The following is a 25,673-nucleotide window of genomic DNA, read 5'->3' on the forward strand; positions in this document are numbered from 1 at the left end:
TATTTTTGTGTATCCTACATGCTCATGTCAAGTATTTCCTCAGTAAAATGGTTAGCTTTAAGCAGATGTGAGATTGGCTACCTTTTTTTACCTTCTTAATTTGAATTATATGACACTTTGTAGGGCATTTGCATGCCCATCCTCCTTCTATCACTGAAACACTTTTTTCTTTCTGCTTGCCTTGCACGCAAAGCAGGATCTTCCTTGAAAGAAGTTATTCCCAGACATGAGGAGCACGGTTGCTCTGTGTTCAGTCTGGAAGGCCATCTAGTGACACAACTGTGCAGAACTGCAGGATGGCTTGGGTTGGAAGGGACCTCAGAGATCGCTGAGTTCCAACTCTGATTGACAAGGGAAAAAGAATGGGCCTGAAGGGGGACAGAGCAGACCTGAGGTGCCTGTGGCTGCATGAACTCTTTGCAGGGTGTTATGTTCTGAACAGAAGCACTCATGGCAAGAATTAATGGCCTTAAGCTGTGCCGGGGAGGTTCAGGTTCAGTGTTAGGAAATATTTCTTCACAGAAAGAGCGCTGGGATGGGCTGCCCAGCGAGGCGGTGGGGTCCCTGTCACTGGAGGTGCTCAAGAACCATCAAGATGTGGCACCCAGGGATGTGGTCAGTGGGCACAGGGTGATGGGTAGGGGTCGGACTGGATGACCTCGCAGTTCTTTTCCAGCCTGACCGCTCTTTCTGAGAAGTTGTTCTAACATCCAACCTGAACCTCCCTTGGCACAACTTAAGGCCATTACCTCTTGTCCTATCAGGCAGGTGTCTGCAGGCTTTGACATCTCCGTAACTCAAACACATCATTCTGTTTGACTTTCACGACAGCTCACTCTGAACACAAGGCACTGGGTACAGCAGAACACACGCAGTTTGCCACCGCCCCTCCCTGTGCCCCGTGCGGACGCATCGTGGGGGCACCTCAGCGCTCTCCTGTCCTTCAGACCCGCGCTCCACCACGCTCGGATCTCCGCCTCTGCAGAGGCTTTGGGTCCCGCGTTCAGCTCCGCGCGCACGGCGCCGGGCCGCTCCACGCAGCCTCGGAGCGCTTTCCCCGGAGCGCGGCGGTGTCGGCGCGGCCCCGAGCGGCGCCCGGAGCCACCTGAGGCGCCCCGGGGCGCGGCCAATCCCCGGCGGGGCGCGGGCGGTGCCGGCCCGCCCCGGGGCTCCGCTGCGGAGCGCCGTCCCGGCGGCTCCGAGCCCCGTTCGGCTCCATGGAGGCAGCCAACGGGGCCGTGCCCGACGGCGCGGCGGGGGGAAAGGGAGGCAGCGCGGCCGCGCCGTCGGGGAAAAAGGAGGTGAAGATGGTGATCGTGGGGGACGGCGGCTGCGGGAAGACGTCGCTGCTGATGGTGTACGCGAATGGCGCTTTCCCTGAGGTGAGCCGCGAGGAGAGCGGGGGGCTCGCGCTGAGGTGGCCGAGGAATGCTCCTCAGAGTGAGCGGCTTCGGTCAGGGCGGGGCGGCCCCGAGGGCCCGCGGGTCTGCGAGAGGAGAAGCGCCTGAAGGTGGCCCGGGGGAGAAGCGGGGCTCTCACGGCCGTTCTGGGCTGTTCCCCAGCACCGCGACACGAACGCGGCCTTGTGCGAGTTTCCTTGTCTGTAACTTGAATACTTCTCCGTGTTTGCAGCAATACGCACCGTCTGTGTTTGAGAAGTATGCCACCAGCATCACCATCGGCAAAAAGGAGGTCATCCTGAACTTGTACGACACTGCAGGTAGGGCCTTTCCCCGCGTTGGGACAGGTTGAGCTGTGAGAGGCGTTTCTCTGAAGAAATGGTCACTTGTGTCATGGCGGTTCCAGCCCAGGTTTGTTCTGTGCCGCAGTGACCCCGTTTGTTGGGACATTGCATCACATTGCAAACATATCTGAAGGTATTAAACCCAGCTCCCAGTGCATAACACAGTCAACCAAGAAAATATTTTAATCTCCTGTCACGTGTGATCCAACAGTAAAAGAGAAAAGAGATGGTTTGGGTTCAGAATGAAAAAGGCCTTTGCGGTAAAGGTTACTGGGGAAAGCTGATTGTTTGGGTTGATATCAGGACTTGGGATTTAATTTGCATTCAGCTTCATGCAGTCTGATTTGTGGGTGGAGCCAGGAGTTGGATTCAATGATCCTTATGTGGGTTCCTTCCAACTGGGGATGTTCTGTGATCCTGTGATTCATTCAGACTTCCCAGGCTCTGCTGTCCGTCTGCATTCCAAGTAGACCCTAAAGTTGGCATGCGCTGTGTTTCAGCTCCGTGTAAATAAATCATGTGCATTCTGCAGAGTTGTTCCAAATTAATGCCATCACAAATAAGAACGGAGTGCAGTTTCATGAGACATTGGGAGGTGCAGATGGCACTGCCGGCCAGTTGGCAGGGCTCTTTGCCATGAATAAGCAATTGCTTCCCATTCCCTTGTCTGGAGACCTTGAAACCCAACATACTTCACCTCCCAAGAGAGTGTGATGGCTGCCAGGCCCCTGGCATAGTTATAGTTTACAGATGTGTCATGCACTGTGATCCAAGTAGCTTCTCATCCTCTTTCTGAAGGTGGAAGTGATGCCATAGGAAGAACTCTCTTGAGCCCATATTTAAATCCCATCCTGTTTTTAATGAAACAAAACCGATGTCAAGTTCCTAAGGTTGGAATATAATGAAGAGCTGCGTTTTTCCCAGAGTCCAAGGGGAAGCGCTGGTCAGCAGATAAGGGAGCTCCTGCATTTTGCTCTTAGTCTGAAAGATCCCCAAATCATTCATACTATTGTGAGATCATTTAAACGGGATTGGAGGGATGGAAAACTATTTTGGAAGCGAAGGGTTTCAGTTTAGTGTCATGTAGGAGTGTACGGGAGGAGAAAGCAAATCTGTTCTAAAAAGTGTCACTGGATCTTAATCATACACCTACTGCAGAAAGGACTTCAGTATTTTTAGGATCCAGCTAAGAGCAGCCCTAAATAGAGCTGCATGCACTTAGCGTCACGGGAAGGTGAAGGACACTGTGGGCTGTGTAAAGTGAGAAGGACTCTTTGTATTGTTCAGCCCTGCTCAGTTGGAGGTTTTCTGCTTGCCCTACTTTCTAAAGGAGAAGGACATGCACAAACTGCCTGAGAATCAAACATTCTAAGGTACTGAAGGTATTTTTTTCTTGGCAAGAATTTTGATGACAAGCCAACAGTAATGAGTTAGTCTACAATATGCTTCAATAGTAATTTTTGGAAAGGCTTTCATGTTCTGCTGCTCTGCCTTTCTCATCAGAGACACCTTTTGCTGTTGCAGGAAGTTGGTGGTATATACATGCAATGTATAAAAGCTTTGTAATACCACTTGTCTGCAAACAGGCTTTGCTGCTGCATATTTAATTAAAAATTGCCATTTCTGGCCATGCTTGACAAAAAAATTGAGAGATTAATTAGCTTTGTAATTGTTTCTATTCTAAGGGAATAGCATAATCGAGTTGATGCCTCAGCTGAAATTCAGATGCAGGTTTCCATTTCTGATGCTGTTCAGTGCAGGACTTCTCAGAACAAAGCAGTAAACTGTGCTGAGCTGAGGAGGAAGCAGTGCCTCCTGTGAGCACTGTGGAAGCTCACTCTGAGTCGCAGGAAGCACGCTTGAAGCCTCCAGCAGGTTTTTTCAGGTCTCTAATGATAGATGCTCTACAGCATCAGGCCTTTAGGGGCTGGTACATGCAAAAGTAATTTTGCGTAACTTTGTAGGGGAAGGACTACTTGCAATCAAAATGTATCCCCCCATTCCAACCTAAGTCCTCTTCTACTGCTTTTATTCCTGCCAAGAAAAAAATTCAATTTCCCAAACTTTTCTGAGCTGCAAAGCAAAATAACAGAGCTGCAAGCTGATAACCGTGTTCTCATGAAGCCTGCAGAAGGACACGGAGAATTTGGTGTGTATCAGTGAGAGCTCCTCTCCCTGTGGTTACATGCTGAATTTAAATAATAAGCATAAAGTATTGCACTGACATGTATAGGAAGTGGTTGGCTGGTCTGGGTGACAGGATGTGATGCTCTTCCTTACATGCTGGCTGTTGGTGGCAGTGGACCGCGCTGCTGTAACTTGAGCTGTGCTTATTGTGTTAGCTTTGACAAAGCCCTGTTCTGTACTTTATTTTTGTGGACACATTTCCCCAGCACATAAATGCCTTTGGGTTGTTGTCTCTGGCTTTCCACAGCCCTGAGAGTACAGCAGACCTGGGACATTTTTTCATGACTATGTTACAGTGCAGGATTTTGTGTGTTACAAAGCACATCAGCTCAATGCCCGCCAGTCCTGCTGGGTCTGCTGCCACAATCCTCGTGCAGAGCAGTGCAGGACGGGACCTTCAGCACCCAGTGGGCCCCCATGTCCACCTCATCTTCACACAACCATCAGGAGAGCTGGCTGTAATACCACTTACATTGAGTGTGTGAGAGCGAGAGCGTGCCAGTAATTAATTGGGCCTAAAGGAAGGCGTTCTCCATTGTTAATTTCTTTGCGATGTCTGCTGGAGAGGAAAGTGGATCAAATGAGGCACATTGGGCTGAGGACTTCCAACGTGAGTTATCCCGGGGAAAAGGTGCAGATGCCCCTGACCAGTACATCTCTCCCAGTGGTGCATGTGGCTGCTGAGCTCCTGTGCAGGCTGAGCAGTGAACAGGCTGTCTGGGCTCATCCTTGGTGTTATTTAGTGAAGGAGGAGGAGGAGCAGGCAGACATGAACATACGTAGGAGACCGAGATCTGTGGTTTCATCGCTTCCCCTTCTCTCCCTCTGGTGTTGCTTGAGGTCCCACTTGCCCCATAAGGCCTGACAGCAATATGTGATGATAAAGAGGTAGCAAATTTCAGATGAATTCAGCTGGTCAGGTTTTATTGGTTGGTTGTTTTGTTTTAAAAAGCTGTCTCTTATGCTAAAATGCTACAGTGAATTGAGGAAGGCAGTGGAGTCACAGATGTGCTCAGCTGTAGGCATTTATTCGGTACATTCAGTTACTACTTGGATTCAGCCTTCTATTTCTACTAGAAGACCTAAATCTGTGCCAAAGGCTCTGACCACAAACTGAGCAACTTTATGGAGAAGAAGTCTCACAGGCCCTTTCTGCATTTCATCAGCAGCACTTAAGGACAGGCTATGAAAGGAAATGTTCTCAACGAGGTTTCGGTGAGAGAGATGTCAGTGTTCAGACACAGCTTGAGCTGGGTTCTGTTACATCCACCTGAAGAATTGTACTTGAGCTCTGAAAGAATAGCTTCCCTCCTTCCAAGGGAGAGCTGCAATTATCCAACCCTAACACACATCTAACCAACCCACTTTTGGGGGCACATTTTACCTCATTTTGTGCTCCACGTTTGAAATTCAGTGCATTTAGAGGATTAGCTCAACAACAGAACGGTAAATCGGTTGCAAACAAGAGAGTGGATTTGCGAGAATAAGAAGGGCTAAGCAGTAAATCTTTGCTCTGAATGTTTACACAACATGCATAATTTTGTTGATTGCCTGTTATTTTAGTATTAAACCCTGAGGGATCAATCCTACTTTGCTTAGTGCCTCACCCATAGAGCTTGCTGCTCAAATGCAGAGAACAGCCCAAACTTAAGATTTACACACTTCTCAGGCAAGCTGAGCAATGGTTTATCCAGCACGATAACTGCAAGCAAAGGGGAAGAGTACAGGTCTGAAGGAAGTTAACTTCCTCTAATTAGACCCTGAGCTGTAATATCACTAATTAAAAGCATGAACAATTTTCTAGAGTTGAGCAGCATCCCAAAGATTGGTGGTGAAGTCCTGCTTCAAAGAGTTGAGCCTGTTCTGTGTGGCTGCATGTCTTGTAAAATCAGCAGTTGGACAAAGCAGCCTTGTTATCACATTTTATATTCCAAAGGATCCATTTTGTCAGCGAAGAAGGATAGCCTGCATTTAAGGGAAGGAATTTCACAAGCATGGACATTTCTTCAGTCTGTGCTGTTACAGTGCTCTTGAACTCAAGTATTTACCTTTACACATTCCCATCATACTGCTTGTTAAGGATAGAAATTTACTGTATTCCAAAACATTCTCTGTGTTCCAGGGCAGGAGGACTATGATCGGCTGCGACCGCTCTCTTACCAGAACACAAACGTCGTGTTAATTTGTTACGATGTCATGAACCCCACCAGCTATGATAATGTAGCAGATAAGGTAAGAGCCTCCCGTAATTACTTCAGCCTTTTAAATGAATTACGTACGGTTGATGCAGGACAAGATGTCAGATTAAAAAAGCTGATGCTTTTAGTAATCCTGTATCCAGAGTGTACAGATGGACAGGTCGTTCATTGTGCACTGAACTGCAGGTCACAGACCTTAGACCCAGAAATTACCTCTCTGTGGCTCTCAAGTGCTCGGAATTGGGCTTGACTCTGTAGTACTCTAAAAAGATCACAAATCAGCTACAGAGTTGCTGCTTTGTCTGTAGTGATGTCACACAACCATTGCACACAAGCATTTCAGATTCAAGTCCACTTCCAGCACATTCACATTTAACTAGGGGAGAAGAGATACAAGCAACCACCTGTCTGTAGTAGGATTTCTGTATGTTCTAAAGCAGAAGTTAGCATTCCTGTACATAGAATCACCAAAATAATGCAGGTTTTGTTTTTCTAACATCAGTGGTATCCTGAAGTGAATCACTTCTGCCAGGGTGTCCCCCTGGTACTGATTGGCTGCAAAACAGACCTTCGGAAAGACAAAGAGCAGTTGCGTAAGCTCAGGGCTTCTAAGCAGGAGCCCATTACTTACAACCAGGTGAGTATAAGTGCTTCACAGTATCGTTCTCTTTGCCAAAGTGGAGACATTTTAAGTGTTTTGCATATCTCAGGATCCTGGAGTGTCTGAAAGGACACCGTTTGCTACTCCATCTAGGCTTACTGTGTGTCTCCCCTCAATTTCCCTTCACTGCATTATTACTGTTATAAATTGTAGGCCTCAACAGGTTTCTTGGACTTCCTTTCTAATTTTTATCATAATACATTGCTCCCATCACTGGTACTTTGACTGGGGTTGTGAGAAAGAATAAATGCTAGGATACACATTAAAGGATTAAAAATACTGATCATTCTGGAATAAAAGCATTTTGCAAACCCTATTGAGAAAGAAGCCCTTCCAAGGACAGTAGCCAAAACATCCGTGAGAGTTCTCCAATAAACTTTTCTTTGAAGTATCTAATATAAGAAAAAAATTACATACTATCAGGTACTTCCAGCTTAAGTATTACAAATTATTGAGACACAGCTGGTGTTATGAGATGGCTTTGCTGTCCCAGGTGCAGGGGAAGCAAGCAGTGGTTGAACTGCTTATACCAGGTCACTCCAGATCTTTCTGCTCTGGTCTTCTACTGTTTCATTATTAAATGTAAAGCCATCTTCCTCCTCTCATCTCAGATTATGAACAGCAGCTGTCTAACTGAGACACAAGTCCAGGAAATAAGGTTAAGTTCACTAAGGCCTTGAATTCATCACTTGTTTCTCCAAAGAGCTTGAAAAGAGCCTGCCACAGCATCACCATTAAATCATGCTAGGACTTAAAAGTTTGTCTTCCTTGCTCACAAGATTAGATGACTGTCCTCTCACTTTGTGAACAGCCGCAAGATTGTCCCTCGCTGGCATTAGTAATTCCCTTTGTCACCCTCTCATGAGGTTCAGGACAAGCAACAACCTTCTCTGTGGAGTCAGCTGGGGCCTCACATCTGGCACAATTACTGCCTCAGAACAGTACAACATAACAGACTCTCCCTCCAGCAGCTCATCACACAAACGCTCACAGAAGAGGCAAAACTCACCAGCCCAGACTCCCTTTGTCACCTAGCAGAGTCCTACATTTCCTTTTTCTCCCTTTAAACATACACTACCTCAGTCTTTTACAGCTGAGAGCGTCAAGTCATGCAATGTGATGCTTCTGATGCCAGGCACAGAGGAGCTGAATAGTATCTGTCAGCACTGCAGCTTGCAAACAACTGTAAGAAAACAAACTTCACTTGAATGTGCTGAAGGAAAATGCCCATGTGTAGAAGTCTGAGTGCTCAAGTGACCCCATTCCCAGCTTATGACTAAATGCAGAGTTTGTGAGTTGTGGATTGCAGGTCTGGAATTCACACTCGAAGGCTCACAAGCACTCAAAACTGGGGGCTGACTGCAATGAAAGGATCGCAAGCAAAGTAAGAAGTAGCTGTGTTTTGTCTGTAGTGATTTCACACCACCTTGATTGCATGCAAATGTTTTAGATTCTACTGTTTCCTCTGCATGCATTTGGGTGATGATGTCTGTAGGCACTCATCTGCATGTAGTAGGACTTCTGCTGAGCCTTTGTGATGCTTCGAAATGGCAGTCAGGATTCCTGCATGTGCACCAACAAAACAAAGCAAGACGTTAGTGCAGACCTTACTGTTGCACGTGGTGTGCAGTGCTGAGGCTTGCGAACTAAACACGACATCGCATGTCATACCTGAAAAAAGATCCTCCTTGTAGATAGCTTCACTTGAGTATCTATTAAAGAAATGCTATTTCTACAATATTAGGTCAACTTAGGAAAACAAAAACAAAACCAGCAATGATACTTCAGTTTGTAACCAGCACACTTAGCTAGCACTGTGCTCACAGGAGGCAGTTTCTTTTGGAAGATGACCTCACGTTTTGGAGATATACAAAGAAATTTCTTTTTGCTTCCATCTCACCTTCCTTTTCTCCTCTCACGCATCAGGTTTATGACTTTTCTTACCTGTTCTTTCCAGGGTGAAGCTGCTTGCCAGCAGATAAATGCAGAAATTTATCTGGAGTGCTCAGCAAAATGCCGTGAAAACATAGAAAAGGTTTTTAAAGAAGCAACAACTATTGCATTGAGTGCCATGAAAAAAGCCAAGCGCCAAAAGAAGCAGAGAGCATGCTCAGTGTTATGATCTGGACTACAAGAGAGCATTGACAGCTATGAACCAAGTTACTTGATTTTAGCAACAGAGTGACAACTCCTTCTTCCCCCCAAGACAATTTTTGTATTCCTGCAATGATTTCTATTTTAAAATTTTAATACTTTTTAGGGTTTTGTTTTTTTTTTTTAACTTTGTTTTTTCTTTTTTACATTTAAAACCTTTTGCCTCATTGCTCTCACAAAGTTTTCAAGGCTCTTTATCAAGGCTACCTGATGCTACACATTCACCTGGCTTTTGCTCTTACCAGCAAGCCCACCAACAGTCTGGTCTTGGATTCACCATTTAATCTGAAGTGAACAGTGACTGCTGCTGCACGACTGTTTTGTTTGTTGGCTTTGTTTTTTTCCTCTGCAAAACCGTGGCTTATTGTAGCTACAATTTAGTCTTTTTCAGGCAAAAAACATCCTTCCAAAGTTTTGACAGAGCAGCCTACATACCAGGCACCATGAAATAAGCAGGAATTGAGTTCTCTATTGACATTCCCAAATTAATTGGTGGCAGTGGTGTGAGTTAGCATCAAGCTGCTGCCATAGTGTACAGCCAAAGCATCCACTCACTCCCTCTTGACTCCCAGGCCAGCTTTGCAGAGCTGCCCCTGTAGGTCTCCTTGCAACATGCAATACTGTAGCATTGGTATGCATCACTGAGATACATGCATTGGTTGCTCCCATATTTAATATTTAACTTACAGCACGCAAAGTTACCAGTACTCCAGTCAGCCACCCTGTGTAACAAGTCCATTTTGAATAAACTCATATATATAGCTTATTTAATATATGACATGCAAATGCTCGTGTGCTAGGGGGAGTAAAATGCTTTGTAGCTCACGTTCATCAACTGGTGAAATCATCTCTGCTACTGTAAATTAAATTTTCCCTTTTGTGATGAAAGTGACAGTTGAGCGTTTAAGGGTGGTGGATGTTCCTGCTGAGCAATCTAGTTCGTGTGCCTTGAGCCTCCCAAGTCTTTTGCACATTCTCTTCCAGTGAGATCTCAAGTTTCAGGAGCAATCACTAGTTTGCAGGCATCATCAGCCAGCCCTGGGAGGGTGAAGGTTTCTGCAGTACAACTGTTACACAAGTTTTCTTTCTGAGGCAAACTAAGGGAGAATGTATAGGACTGCTATGATTTTCTGATTCTGTCTTGCATTACAGTAACAAGAGAATACTTTGCCAGGATGTTTGGGCAGTGCATAACAGGTGCTGGCTACTAGAAAACACTTCAATGTAGAGCCTGGTAACTACACATCATTCAGCTTCCACACAATTTTATCCTCTGCTGGTGAAAACCTGTTTTGGAATGAGCCATCGTTATCATTTTACGTGCAGGATAAAACCTTGATCCTTCAAATCTAAACTCTTATTTCCCCGTAACTTGTTTTGAATCAACAAAAGTGATCCAAGGTTAAAATTACAAGCTTAGGGATTATGAAACAATGAAACAAAAAACACACATCACCTTACCCAGTAAGTCTGAAACATCTTCACGCTGATTTACCCTCAGCATGTCTGGAATCTTTCCTTGCTTTTATAATCCCAGTTTCTCATGCTGCAGAATTCAAGTTACTTGCTAAACAGTGTTTCCTCACCTCTTGAGTACCAGGTGGCTGCACAGAGCCAGATTCTAGCATTGCTCTCAGAAGAATTTACATTTCATAAATGGAGTTCAAAGAAGGACAAAACACATCATACAGTGTGCAAGATACAACCCAGCCAGAGTAAAAATTGTTCAAAATACACAAATTGCAATTTACTGCTTGTGCCCACACAACGGTGACACTGTAAGGATAAATTCACCAGCCTTGCAGCAACAGAATAACTGCTGAAATATTTGAAGTCTACAGTGCATAAGTCTTTCTTCATGAGCATGCTCACTGGGAGATGGGCATAATTCTCACATCATTCTGCCAAAGCCACTTCTCCAGTTGGGCCCTGGGCTAGCTCAGAGGGAGCCAGCACAGCTGAGCAGCACACTGCATACAGCAGCTCAGGAGGCACAGATGTTACAGCACTCAAACAAGCTTATTCAGCTGAGTAAGTTCAAAAAGCACGAGGAGTTGAGCAAGATGGGAATCTTTTCGTTCTCAGCCATCCTTCTGAACAAGTATTTACATTCTCTTAACTGGTACCTAATGAAAATATTTCATAGTTCTTAGCCTGTCTTCACCTCTCAGAACAGCGCTGGAGCAAAAAAAAGAAAAGAAAACAAAACTGCAAATAGGACCTGAAGTGCAACTGCACTTACTGCCACTGATCAAGAGCATTTTCTGGAAAAACTGTGCCTCAAGAGACAACCCAAAGGGGAGTGTGTTTGTTACTAAGAAGGGGCTGAAGCAGCTGCATATTGTATGGTTTATTTTAAGTTTTTTCCAGGCTTGGACAGATTACCTGATCCCTCTCAAAGAGGGCTAGCAGAATTCCCTGCCATTTAACAATTGGTTTTGCTTGCTTGTTTTTAAGAAGATTTCTTTAAATAGCTTCTTAGAAGTGTATATAGCAGCAATATGGTACAAAGATGGGCATTTTTCCACAGTACACACAGATTAGTATTGCCACTGAAAATGCCTGAAACAAATGCTTTTTAAAAACAGCATTCAGTCTGTATTACTGATCAACCTGGAGTGTTCATAAAGCTTTGCAAAATTCCATACTAGAGTTTAAATAATAAAACTGGAAAGTGTTAAATATCATTCCAGGACTGGAATTACAGTAGATCCCACATTCTCTCAATGCTGGTTTCTTGCCGAGCAGGTGCATGCTGCTAAATATACAGAAAAACCCAATGCAAACACGTTTGGTATTAAATACACATAAATAGCAGGACTGTAAACTGGAGAGCCATGCTTGCATAATATGCTGAGTCTGTGCTGGAAGAGCCCACATCCTTCACCAAACACGGGACAGATGAGTTCCTCAAAGTCCGTTCACAATGCAGCAGCAATTGAGGAGCTCCGTCCAACGCCCAGCGCCTGCTGTGCGCACAGGGACAGCGAGCTCCAGTGTTGGCACCCAGCACCCCCTGCAGGGTTCACAGTTTCTTCATTTTGTCTTTGTTCTTCTGCAGCTTAGTGTGCACCACTTTGAGAGTAGTGAGGAAGTTCCCAAGGAAGAGCAGCAGAAATGTGAAAGCCAGCACACAAACCTGAGGGGGAAAGGTGAGGGAAGTTGAGTAAGGGTCAGATGAATTGGGGCAGGAGTATTTTCACCAGCTAAATTAAGCTGCAGTGGAGTCTGGTTGGCATGTTCAGAGATGTGTTAGCAAGTCAGGAAAGAAGACAGGAGACAAATATGCACCCACACATCTACTTCTGTGAGTTAACTGGGAAGCCCATTTGGATCATGATCATCTTGAGCAATATTACTGCATGGTTTGTTTGTGAACTTACTGCCATTCAGCATCGATGGACTCTCACAGACAGTAAAATCAAATCATTAAATCCAGGTAGCCAGATGTCTTTACAGATGTGGTCAAAACATCCCTACCCCCCTTCCCTCCCTCCCGTGTTTTTTCTGAGCAGAACCAACACTCACCTGCCATTCTTTGCACTCCTTATGCCTGGACAACCCAAAAAGTGTGATTGCATTATATAGCTGCCAGAACTAAGAGAGAAAAGAATCATTACTATCAGAGATTTAGAAATGTTTGCCAGATAGGTGTGATCCAAAGCACCATGTAACTGCAAGAAGCACAGCAGCACCAGCACACCCTCCCCAGCCCCCACGTGGCAGAGGAGGAAATGGGACAGCCCAACTTACATGTCCACAGAACAAGAAGGGAAGAAGAAAAGTCAGTCCCCTCCACATCCAGGACTGAAATCCTTCTGGAAAAGATTAACAGGGAAGAGAAAGTTAGCATGGATAAGACAGGACTGTAGCTGCAGCTCATCCCAACAAGATCATCCCATAAGACCTATTCCTGTCCTGTTCAGTACTAACCAGTTAGGTTAAAATAAAGTCTTGAAGTTGTGGTAACGGGAGAAGGATGGAAATGGAGACAAACACCTCCACCTTAATGCTCTCAAGAGCTGATGGAGATCAGAGCCTTGTTTCAAACCCGTAGGACTCAAGAAAGAAAATGTAAGTCTCACTCCCATTCCTGCCTTTGTCCTAGAGGCAGCAGGACAGGGAATAACAGCTGTGCAAAGCTTGCTTTCTGAAGGCCACGAAGCCACCCCTGTATCACTGCCTTTAAAACCTACCCCATCTGCACTGCAGTATTGCAGGCAACCTCACCTACTGTAAGGTCCAGGTGGTTTCTCTCCCCCAAAGCACGGAGCCTATACAGGCAGCCCCTTTGATAATAATATTGTAGGAACTGAACACAGCCTGGAGAAAGAGAGAAAGCATTACTGATATGTTTATAATACTTCTGAATAGCTCACAAAAACTATTTTAATAATGCTTAATCCATAGTATTATTGTTTAACTTGCATATTGTATTTTGTAGTTGTATGACACTTCATACATGCAGAGTTTATGGCTCTAGTATTTAACAAATGGAAGTGGTTTTTTTCTAAGCAAAAAAAGAAAACTACTTTATCTCATGAGACACCACGGTATAATGTACTCACTCTGAAATATTGAAAATGCTAAAAATTGACTGCGAAACATTTGATACATGAGTCCATCTGGCCTGAAAGCAAAATAGAGAAGAAATATTTATTTGATTTAGCAGCATGCAATACAGTGCCTTGTCAGCCAAGGAGCCCATTAGTAAATGAAATAAGCAGCTGACAGCCAGCCCACTCCACCCCATCTGGGAATCCAGAAAGCATGCTACAGGCACACAGCACTGCCTGCCACGTCCTGCCCATCCTTCACCCCACTGTGGATGGTAGGAGATGGTCTGATTGCTTGCTGCCCCCTCTTACTGATTTGCCTACTGCAGCTTCCTGCTCTAATCAGATACTGATTAAAGCCATTCAGCTGAGTCCGCATCACAAATCTAAGCCAGAGAGCAGCACTGCTTGCGTTCCTTTTCTTAACTGTAGTTCAGGATACATTAACTTTTGCTCCAGCTCCTGTATGATCTCCTGAGAAATTCAGCAACAAAAACCGTGTTGTTTTAAAACAAGTTGTTAGCAGATCAGTTCATGTCAAAGCTGAAGTGGATCATAAAGGCACCACACACAGAGCGCGCTGCTGCGCTGTTCGACCAACACCATCATCTGTTGGAACCTAACGAGCATTTTTTGCTTCACACCTGGCTTAGGTACTGGGTTATAAGCAGAATCCATTATAAAAGCACAGTGCTGCTTGTTTGCTCAGTTTGATCAGACAAGTTTGATTCTTTGCTATGTGCCTGTGCGTGGTCACACTGGATTACTGTGCTCAGATGACACACTTGGAAGCACCTCGAGCAGGGCAGGGCAAACTCACCATGTTAACATTACTCCAGACAGGAACGTGGAGACATAGTGATGGGACACCCACCAGCCTTTGATCCTGAACAGAAAAAATAAGACGGTTAGATGAGGAATATAAATGTTAACAACTTAAGTCTGGCTTTAAAGACAAAAATCAATCCTGACTGGATTATGGATAACTAGATGGCCCAGTCAAACAAAAAATAAAGCTGGTGGCAGCAAAGGAGTTTCTGGGAAATCACCAAGGGGCAGCCAAGGCTGCCTGCACTGCCCATGTGCTCTCTGCAGTGAGGAACCCCAGAAATCCCACCTCCTGGTACACCCCTGTTTTGTTTTTCCCAGCACAAAGCCACAAAGGCAGCACGTGGACAAGTAAGTGTTGGGCAGGGACACTGGGAGCAGCGGGGCAGGAGCTGAAAGGCACCATCACAGCTCCATGACTGGGTTGCAAATCTGGGATGACTGCAGTGAGGCACACGACTGAGGTTCATCTTGAGCAGTACCTAAATGACTAACACATGATGTTTTTTTGGCCCACATCCCCTTTTTTTTTTCCTGTGCCATGCAAATAAGTGAAGTCCTCTGTTAAGTTGCTGTTTCTTTTCAGACATGAATGCTGCAGAAAGCTCAGAAAATTACAGTAAAGCAAGAAAGAGCTGTAGTGAGGCAGGATCAAGAAGAAAAAAAAATGCCTCAGGGATGGCACTGATTTGGAAAGTAAGCCAACACAGTGGCTGCAACAAGCCTGGGGTCAGAGATTTCTCTGCTGGCAGTGGGCAAGCCACTTTCTATCTCTGCACACCCTTTTCTTTTGCACTTCATGGAGCTTGCCATGTTCAGCTCTCACACACCTGCACGGCCTCAAGATCCATGGCCAGTGCCAAGATTTCTCCCTTGTTTTCAGTGGGCAGGGAGCTGTAACACCAGAGAACTGCCCAGAAATCATTTTCATTCACAAATGCCACAGGCTGGATGGAACACATTGACTGTTGTCCATCCATCTCTATCCTGACCTCCACCCAGGGCTGATACCAGGCATTCTGTGCCAAGACAAGACTCCCCAAAATGCTCCCTCTGACCTCTGCTGAGAGGCGATTAAGGAAGAAATTGGCTACACATTGGCTACTGATTTTGGAGAGGAAATGGACTGTCTGGAATAAGGAGCCCTGAGCTGCTATGCTACTAAGGAGCTTACAAGTTATCTATGCAGCGTTCAGAGCAGGAACGCATGCAGAAAGCTGGACTAACTCAATGCTGATTGCTTGAAAGGTAGAAAATGAGGTACTAGAAGCCTAATTAATTAATTAATGCAACAGGGAGCTGCAAATGTTGCAGCAGCAGCCACTCACCCAGCAGCAAACCCGCATGCAGACTCATCACACCTGGGAAGAGATGAGGCGATTGCTGCGGTTTCCCCATTCCCTGTGCCAGCCTATCTGGATGATGAGAACTGGGGACATGCAACCATCAGGTTATTGCTAAAATCTACCACCAGATTCCAGGTTAAGCTACAGAAGTGCAAATCCAGCAAAGTTCTCTGAGCCTCCTGGAGGGAAGGCAAGAGGCAGAGTAGATGATTTATCACGCTACAGCCAGGGCAAGGACTCTGGGTTCACCTGCACCCAGCGGTCCTCATACCATCACCAGCCCCAACTCCCCAGGTAGGCAGCCAGGTAGAGGAGTGCCCAAGCCCCTTGACAGCTACACATGAGGCTGTGCAACTAAGCCAGATAGAAGTCCTGGGGGTGGAGGAAATTCTCCTTCCAACATTCTCTTGCTCTGATAGTCTCTACTAATGCTCAGAGTGCACTTGATAACCCCATATACTGCACGAGCAGCAAAGCTGACTGCCAAAATCCATCAGGATAGGACTGACCAGATAAAAGAATAATTTAGGATAATCTTACTTGAGGTATTATTAAAAAAATGAGGGCTCAGACAGAAGATCATCTTTCAGTTTATACGTCTCCCAACACTCAACTTGCATTGCCAGCTGTTTATACAATTATCTGCTCTTAACCACCAATATTCCTTTAACACAGCTGTAATTAGTCAAATGCTTCAGGACACACCACAGTGACCTGCAGGGCCACCACACTGACCAGACAGCATAAAGCAGTGATTTGGCTCCTTTTTCTCACGAGAGGTGAGTGCATGCCAGTATACCTACAGGCAGTACTTCAGATAAGAAAAGGCACAAAGTCAGTATCCAGATTGGCCATTTCAGTGGAAACACACTGAAATTCCAGATCACACCTACAAGTAACCCACAGCTCTCAAAACCATCCAATACTTTGAACATAGAAATCATGGACTTTTAGAAACTGCATCTTCTCCTCCCTGCCCCAACCTGATGGACACACTTGCCCCTGGGAGAAACTGGGGAAGGGGACAAGGACAACACATCCTGCACAGAGGAATCAGCATCTTGGATTTGCTGGGATTCAGTGCCAATTGAGTCTACTTTCATTGCTTCTTTTTCTTTTAAGGACATTTCATGCTTTAAATAGTCTTTGCAGGTGGCACAGTACCTTGATCCATTGCTAATGAGAATGCTTTCCCGTATCGTCAGCGTGCAGTAATACCACACCAACAGAAAGTTGAACACTTCATCTGTCACCCTGTTAAAAAAAGAAGTAAAAATACAAAAAGAGCACAGTAATAAGACAGCCTGTTAATTATAAAAACACGTTTCGAAAATCCCCATTTTCCCTGTTCCCTTGTCTGAATGAAAACATGCCAAAGTGAGGCCATGGACACAAAGCCCCAGTCCTGGGCATCTCTTATCCACACGCAGAGCTCTAAGTATCAGCAGCACTTCCCCACTCAGCCCTTTACTCTGGAAGTGCCCTGTGATGTAACGCTGCAGATCTTGAGCCGATAAGCAGGTACACAGAGATGACATTAATTCCATCTGAAGGAGAGAAAGCACCATGGAAGCACCAGATGATCCAATTTAGACAAGCATTTCCAGACTAATTCAATGAGGAGATTCGATGAGATCTATACAAATCCAATCAACTAAAAGAACAGAAGAGCATTACACTCTCAGAGTAAAAGAGTTTTTATTTTGCCATTTGCAGTCCCCCAAAGCCATGGGGATCTGGAGCAGCCTCTGCACATGACAGCATCAATCCTCAGTACGATCCACAGACACCTCAATGGAAGGGTTCAGCTCTAACACCTCACTGGCTTTTTAAGGCAAACTGAGCAGGGCAGGCTTATTGATGCGTTGTCATGGCTTAGACCTCACATCAAATAGTCACATCTAAAATGAAAATGCTCCCTTATGTGGTGTTTGCATGGTGCTGATACCAATCTAGGACAACTTGCAAACAAAAACTTTCTCAAGCACAGTGCAACAGCAGAAAAACAACTGATCACACTGGACTTTCTATTGGTTATAACAAACTCCTACAATGTTAAACAAGAAAAAGGAAGCAGCTAAAATACATGTCCTGCCTGCTCTGAAGAACAGCAAAATATGATCTCCTGCTGGGGAAGCACAACTACTCAAAACTTAAATACTGCCAAAGCCTGTATCTCACCATCTCAGGCAATTAGTTCAAATCAGTTGGCTTCTAATTTTGTACATTTTTATTCAAAACTCTTGGTCAAAGCAAAAACAAAAAGAAAGCAGCCTTACCTGTAGTGAAGAATAAATCTGCAGGCCACGGCCCCAAGTAACAAGATAATTGTGAGATAAAGTTTGAACTTCTCATACTCATCTTTGTAGGCGAACCTGGAATGCACAAAGCACAGAGCACAAAATGTCACCTATCAGTGGGTGCACACACAGCTTTACTGGAACGTGGCTTCATTTTTTCAAACCAGATACAATCCACAAGCCAAACCAAAAGAGAAGCCAGATGTAATAGAAAACCATTCCTGTCTCTGGACTTCAGCATACACCCACTGCTAGCCCCACATGTATGTGCATGGAAGCACTCACTCACTTGGCTTGGTTACTCAGGAGGGTTACATTCACGTTTCCCAGCACCAGATTTAAGTATAAACTGGAAGACAAAAAAAACAACAGACCCACATAAATCCATTTACCATAGACACCATAGGCTAACACACATCAGAGCTTACATTTTTGCTGTAGGCTTTTAGTTAAAGCAAACTGGAGATGCAGACTACAGAATAGGATTTAAATGCAGAAAGTTCAGTCAGCATTTCCAAGAAGAAAGAGGAAGAATTCATTTTCTGGTCTCTTTTTTGTGCTATGCCAAAGGATAAGATATCAGAAACCAAAAATAAATTATATGGAGAAATCTGAAGAAAAGTTTCCAAGGGATCCTTCCACCCCCAGTGCTGCAGCCACTTTTACCAGCTCCTTGATTTCATTTCACTTCCCCACTCCAGACCATTTCCACCCGAAAGCTCAGCTCACTGTACAGACACAGAAAATGCAGACTTGGGAAGGAGAAAGCAAACAAATCAAGGGTAGAAATCAAGTCCCTTGGCTCAGTTTACTCAGCATCAGCATCTCCTGACCGCCAGAGCTGCACAGCCCTTGACAACTGAACCAAATCCATCCTAGCAACCCCACTTGAAGCAAAGTACAAAATTTAAGTCAGTTGAAAGCACTATTTGGAGAGAAGAAAGTTAAACAGGAAGGGGGAAATTTCCCATACTGATTGAGTCTTCAAAAAATAAAAAAGCACAGAGTGCAACTCACTGTGAAGTCTTCATCTCTTGCCAGGGCAGTTTTACTTCTATTTTATCAAGCAAACCTGCCTGTGCCTACACAGTACATTTACATACACTTCCAGCTAATGAATTCTGCATACAACTGACACAGCAGCTCAGCAAGAGATCTATGACTAATCCAGTTCTACATGTATTTCTTCAATACACGCATTATCCTTTGGGAGGAACACCACTGTGAACACTCAGAAATCAGCCTTCCTAGAGCACATGCCCCTTCTGACAAAGCACGTACCCGTTTTTCTTTGGCAAGTAGGCTTCCATGTCAAAGAAGGCATTTTGCCTCTCTTTGATCTGGGTGCTGATCTGCTCTATAAGAGCAAATTCTTCAGGAGTAGCTCTGGGCTTGCACCTGTGAAAATATGAAAACAAAATCTTCCTTTATGTTTTTGCCTCCTTTTATTTAAAGGATAGCAACTTCATAGTCATAAAACACATGCTGTTAGAAAGCTAACATCTGCCACGGTGCTGTTCTCTCTTATTTTTATTTTGTTTCATTGCCTGGTAGCTGTCATTGTAGGTTATTTCAACTGGCTGGTTTACAAACCAGCTTCTTTAGCAACAGAACTCCACACCTCTTCCAAAACAAAGCACTTCAAACACACTATGCAGTTTTGTAGGAGCTCCTTCCACTTTGGGAAGTTTGTATGCATCTCAGGCACTGTCCTTACAGCATCCAAACTGATCCGTGCTCTCTTGCCTCTAACAAGACACCATAAACTTCTCATGAAAGACAAAAGCTCACTGTACAGCCTTTAGAAACAAACAAAAGAAATGACCTCACGCACCCTCCAGAGCCACCAGCGAAAGCATGTCAAACTCATTTAAACTGAAAGGTCAATGCAGCCCCTCCATAATCAATGGTAGCTCGGACAGAAGACAGCGAGGTGGAGAAGGGTCCCGTGGTTCATTTCTCTTGCTGCTTCCCCTCTGCTGAAATTGTGTATTTTAGGAAGGGCAAGGAGTGCAGCTGGGCAGCGCTGTATGAGAGGAGGGCTCTGCGTGGCCCCACCTGGCACCACTGCTGCTCTTCCTGCAGAGAAGGGATCTGTAAGCCACATTTGCAGCAACCAGCTCTCCAAACCCCCCCCAAGCTGTCTGCCTGCAGACACCACCACCATGCACAACACACAAAAAATAGAGCAGAGGACCCACGCTGCATCCCTGAGAGCCCTCCTGTGGACCCCAAATTTTACCTCTTGGCCTAAGAGGGATGAGATACAGTGTTGGTTTAGAAGTCTCAGCCAGGCCCAACCCCGCAAGAGGTTTTCATTGATGCTGCAACTATTCAAGCATAAGATATTTCAGGTTGTAACAAAAAAACACAACTGATGATTTACTGGCAAACTGCAGCATTACCAATTCATGTAAAACAGAGCAGTGGGGTTAGCAACCAGCATTGCCTGGGATCTGCACACAAGGAATTCAGCAAGCAGCTGAGCAGCCAGGAACAGTTCCTTCCTATAAACCCACGTAGGGTGGTTACACCGCCAGCATCAGTCCATGAACTGGATCTGCCAGCACAGTTTATGGAGCAAAGCTTTGCTCACCTGGCAAAACATACAGACCAACAGCTGTACAGTCCCACACCACAGCAGACCTATTGCAAAGATGCAAATCCATTCAGGCTCCCTCAACGACTTACTGGATCTTCTTTATTTATAAGACTTGATCTCTCATGTGGTCACAAAAAACTTTACCTGGCTGTAACAAGGGAGGTAACTCAAGATCATATGAAGCAAAACTGCCACCATGATGTAGACCACATATTAAACTGCTGAAAATCCAAACCCTTCTGCTGTTTGGGAAGCAGAAACAACCCATCCCTGCCTCCTCCACCCTTCAGACCTCCTGTTACCGTTGCAGGCTGTGCTTCAGGTCCCTTAATGTTTTCTTCTGCCGGTGTATGGAGCTGCTGCAGGCTGTCTGCAAGCTGGTGACTTCCTCCAGTTTCTGCCTGTAAACTTTGTGTGTTTCCTACAGGAGAAAAAGAGAGGTTCAGTAGGAAGAACCCTTCTGGGTGATTGTGTTTGGTCCTCATGTCTGAGGAAAGCAAGCCTGGTGTTTGGGAGCCAACAGGCACCTGAGGAAGGGGATTCCTGTACTGCTTCATTACAGGCAGAAAACCAAGGGGGCAAAGCAAACCAGCTTAAACAGACACTAACAAAATTCCTGAAAAGAAAGAGCATCTTCTCTGCATTCACTTCATTTTCTCTTTCTAACAAGCCTTTACTTTCGGGGAGCTCCTTGCTCCTAGCAGACCCTGTAATAAAGCCCTTATTCTCTGGTTTGATCCCAAATCATTCCCATCAAACATGTGGAGAACCTGCAGGAACTCTGATCTCCCAGCCATTCAAGCTGGGAAAAAAAAGAGGAAAGGAGTTGAGGTCCCAGGTGGAAACCAGAGAAATCACCACAACCCAAACCCAGGCACTGAGACAAACCTCCTGACCACCACAGCCACCCCAAGCCCTACTTCTGCTCCAGCACAGCCACATTGGAGCCTCCAGCACATCAAGAACCAAGCCCCAGCTCATCCAGCAGAAGAAAAGATGCAACAGGCCCAGGAGGTACTGGATCCTATGTTCAACCCTCTCAGAAACGGCAGCAAGGTACACAAGGGCTTGGTTAGCAAATAAATCTGATGTGGATTTCACACCACAAACAAACCTGTACAAGTTGAACACCTAGTTGGGTACGTCACAGTTTGCATCAGGACCCTCTGCAAGCCAGATGCCTTATTGCCATGTGGAAGTTCAATATTAGCTCTGGTTTAAGGAGAAAAATAAATTTTAAGAGCTATAACAACTCAGAAGGCAATTTGCAGTCAGTGTTGAGGAGGCAATGCAGGGGTTAAGAGGCTTTTTGCTTTATCTCCTTAGCACATCTCAGGTAACAACCATAGAAAATTACCACTGTTTTTTTCTGAAGCATAAAAGCAGCACTAAGACCAAACAAAACAGATCTATGCTCTTCTGTTTATAATTTATGGAAGCCATAAGACTCCACCATCCAACCTGAAAGCCTTAAAGACCAAACTAACCATGTCCAGGGACCTCAGCGACCACCACTGGTGCAGCTTGGCTAACTGGCAGCATTTTGAGGGCTCTCTGGGTTGCACAGGAACTCATTCTGCTCCTCTGGATGTCACACAACAGTTTATTCTCCAAGGATGGCTAAAAGGGGGCAAGAAGCTGCTCAAAAAAAGCATTCGGGTATTTATTGGAAATGCCAATTGAGAACTGGTAAATACTGCCATTAGCCAAAAACATCACGATAATGACTTAAAAGTAACATTAAGTCTAGAAGGACATAGGGAAGATCCTTATTCATCGAGAGCAGTGGCTGCACGACAAGGGGCCCAGCAGCTGCTAACACAGACAGCCCACAGCCACATTCCAGACGGCCAGGTCTGGCCACAGCTCTCTCCACGTAGTAAGCACGCATTGAAAAACAAAAGTCCCACACACCAGGGGGCATTTCTGCCCCAAATTTAAGAGCTTGGGGCAACAGCCGCTCTCCCACAGGAGGCGGAGGTGCCACGGGCACCGTTAGCAGCTTACAGCAATACCCGAACCCGCGATGCCCCGCAGCCCGGAGCCGCCTCAGGCCGCTGCCCAAACCTCTCCCCAGGAGCGCAGCCCGGCGCCGGCGTGCCGCAAACCGACGGCCGCGCAAAGCCCCGCTCCGCTGCAAGGGAGGGAAGGAGGCCCCGACCAGAGCCGGCCGTGCGGATATCGAGTAAGACAGAGCGGAGCGCACGGGAAGCGGGGCTGGACACTGCTGGAATAACTGCAGGAGCACGGAGCTGCGCCCGCTGCGGCTCAGGAGCTCCGCGCTCCCGCTTAGAGCCGGGCCTCCAACCCGCGGCGTTCGACGGAGCTGCCGGAGCCACGAGTATGTGCGGAGCGCCGCGGGACTCCGCCGGGGAGAGAGGCTACGGAGCGCGGGCTGAGCAGCGGGACGGGAGCGGGACGGGAGCGGGACGCTCCGCGGGGATCTCACTCCTCCTCCGCCGCAGCACCACCAGCCAGCGGCCGCCAGCAGCACGGCGCGGAGCGGCACGCCGGGCCGGGAGCGAACACCGCCGTTTCGCCGCGTTCTACGCCGGACCGCCGGGAAAGGAGCCGGCGGCCCTCGGAAGGACGCGGCACGCCCGAACCCGCCGCGCTCCGTCCCCGCTTCGCGCCTTCGCCCGCGGGGCTCGGGACCCCCACAGGCGGCGCGCGGTGAGCCTCCCCGGGCCCCGCCTCACCTGCAGCTGCCGGAACTCCTCGTCCAGCTCCCGCCACTCCCCGCAGCACCGCTCCAGCTGCACCCTCATGGCGCGGCGCACTGCGGCGTGGCGCGAGCCGCTGGGCCGGGGGGACGAGAGCGGCGCGAGCCCGCAGCCCGGCCCGGCGGCCACGTGCGCCGCTGACGTCATCGCGCGGGGCTGAGGCGGCGCGAGACGACACCGCGCGACGCGCCCCGCCCATCGGCGCGCCGCGCGCCCTCCTGAGGTAACGGCCACGAACGGTCGGCGCGCGCAGCGGCGTGCGGGGCTGTGGAGGTGTGAGGGGGGCCGGCTGCGCTCAGCACGGCTGTGCGGGACGCTGCCCGTCTCCGCCTGCAGGACGGGTCCCGCTCTGACGTTCTGCTGCAGAAAAGCATATTAAAAAATGCCACTCCTGGCTTCTCCACACCTTTCCTCTCCTGCCCGGTGTTACAGACAGGTCCCGCGGCTCAGCCAGAGGGTGAGGTGAATTCCTCCAGCTGTCCCTGAGGCTGCCGTGTTTTCTGGAGCCTGCTTTATCTCAGGAGAGCCTCCGTTCTTTCTATTTGTTCTTTCTATTTCTCCTGTCGGCCCGCTGGACAAACCACTCGTGCAGCTCAGTCAGCGGCTGCTCAGCCCCATCCTGTGCGCTTTTCACAGCCATCTCTAGGATGCATCCTTACCTCCCCACCATTCCTCAGCACTGCCGCAGGTGAGACTTGGATTCTGTTTATCATTTCAGACAGGCCGTGCAGGTGTAACAGCCAGAGAGGCTCCTGAAGAGGGTTTGTGGCATCCTTGACGTGGTGCCTTAAACACAGCTTACTAAAAATGTCGGAAATGTACAGAAAGCAACCAGTGCTGGATGGTCAGAGTGGTGAGCGTTCCTCCCCTGCCTCCCAGTGTTGCTGCATCACTGTGGTTTCTGGAGCCCGCAGCTGCTCTGGGTTTGAGGCTGTGAAACGGACCTTTGGGTGTCAATGCATGAGGAATGCTGCATTTCCCCTGAACTTGAAGATTTTAAACTTTTTAGGGTCTTGCAACTCTAACTTTCCATCTTTTTTAATGGCAGGCCTTTCTTCCCGGACCATTGAAAAGCGAATCTATCAACAGAAAATCTGTTTTGCCTTTACTTTTAATGGTCCTCGAGTCATCAACCATCACTGCCAGAAAACATATCAAACATTGAGTTAATAATTCAAGTTAAAGATCACAGCAGTTGTGTCTGTTCCTCTGATGTTAACTTCTGTCGGAGTACTTACAGTAATACAGGTACAGTCAGATGGAGCTCCTTTCTTTTGCCTGCCTGACTCCTGAACACAGATTGCATTCATTCTGTTCTCTTGTGATAACTGAGTCTGCTCCCATCGATTCTTTTCCTTTGTCTTACAAATACCAATTCTTTCCAGCAGTGCAAACAGGAAAGGATAAAATACGAATTCTAACACCGGGTGACTGTAAGCCATGACAAATAAAACATTCTAACTCATGTTTCTACGGGGAATCGGTGCTGCTGATCTCATCGTGTAATCGGGATTTATTCCTCCGTTCAGGACTTGGAACAAGCGAGGCATTATCTCAAGTACGGCCGAATTACTTTTGCCTTCATCATCGTCCTGTGATCTGCATGTTTTAAAGCAGCGCCCAGGGTCCTGCGGGCATTCTGTGGTTGCACAGCAAATAATTCTCAGCTCCGGGCGACTTCTCTGATTAACATCGGAATCCCTGAGCGGTGCTGTCACAGGTACTCAAGTAGAGACAATGAGCTGTAAATCTGCAGCAAACGAAATTCGGGGGGAAAGGCTGTCTGGTAGGCAGCAGCTGCAGCAGCTCTCTGGTAAACATGGCACTTTGCATGGATATGCGAGTGCTTGGGCATCTCAGATAACCCACAGATCTGACCTCAGATTGTCTGGATGTAAAAACAACACGATCTTTATCTCGAGAGAGCTGTTCACAGCAAAGAGATGGAAAGAAAGGCATTCCCGCAAGGCTGTCTTCTAAGCAAAAACCAGCCCGTGGAATTTCTGTCTCAAACTTTCTACTTCTACATCTCCTAAACCCTGTTCACAATAACTCTTCAAAACACCCGTGGGGAAAAGCTGTGAGTGCTGCCCCCACTGCTCGTTTGCCAAAGCTGACACACGTTTGTTTCGGTCCCACCTCTTCCTCTGGGTTTTAAATGGAGCGCAGCAGCAGTCAAACACACATCTGAGCATCCTGCTTTCACAGGATGTCGTTGTCACATTCCTCACCTTTAAAGAATTCCAGCATATGTTTCTCTGAGTGTTTTCCTATATTTACAAAGTTCCCGGAACAAACTCATGTTATTGGCTCTGACAGTTTTCAGTTGGTTTGGGCATTTCACTTTGGTGATTCCCTTCGCTTTGTGAGAGCA

The 25,673-nt window shown here is 46.7% G+C and overlaps 2 protein-coding genes across 3 annotated transcripts; one reads left to right on the forward strand and one right to left on the reverse strand.

Moving 5' to 3' along the window:
* The first annotated feature begins 1,125 nt into the window (after positions 1-1,125).
* On the forward strand, positions 1,126-9,710 carry RHOF (ras homolog family member F, filopodia associated). Its single transcript, XM_048963992.1, has 5 exons — positions 1,126-1,382; positions 1,633-1,720; positions 6,054-6,163; positions 6,632-6,766; positions 8,748-9,710. The coding sequence occupies exons 1-5, from the start codon at positions 1,218-1,220 to the stop codon at positions 8,910-8,912; spliced, it is 663 nt and encodes a 220-aa protein (XP_048819949.1). The 5' UTR covers positions 1,126-1,217; the 3' UTR covers positions 8,913-9,710.
* A 1,565-nt stretch (positions 9,711-11,275) lies between these two features.
* On the reverse strand, positions 11,276-23,428 carry TMEM120B (transmembrane protein 120B). Of its 2 annotated transcripts, XM_048963990.1 has the most exons (13): positions 23,276-23,428; positions 20,879-20,997; positions 19,256-19,372; positions 18,264-18,323; positions 17,954-18,049; positions 16,839-16,928; positions 15,657-15,689; positions 14,321-14,386; positions 13,513-13,574; positions 13,175-13,267; positions 12,698-12,762; positions 12,473-12,541; positions 11,276-12,083 (listed from the first exon to the last, which is right to left on the reverse strand). In XM_048963990.1, exons 1-13 carry the CDS (start codon positions 23,342-23,344, stop codon positions 11,970-11,972), a joined length of 1,053 nt encoding a protein of 350 aa, XP_048819947.1. In that variant the 5' UTR covers positions 23,345-23,428; the 3' UTR covers positions 11,276-11,969. The 2 variants fall into 2 exon arrangements, with proteins under 2 accessions (XP_048819947.1, XP_048819948.1); XM_048963991.1 differs by lacking the exon at positions 15,657-15,689.
* Positions 23,429-25,673: the final 2,245 nt, after the last annotated feature.

The sequence above is a fragment of the Lagopus muta genome, chromosome 17 (genome assembly GCF_023343835.1).
Source record: "Lagopus muta isolate bLagMut1 chromosome 17, bLagMut1 primary, whole genome shotgun sequence".
Classification (NCBI taxonomy): Eukaryota; Metazoa; Chordata; class Aves; order Galliformes; family Phasianidae; genus Lagopus; species Lagopus muta.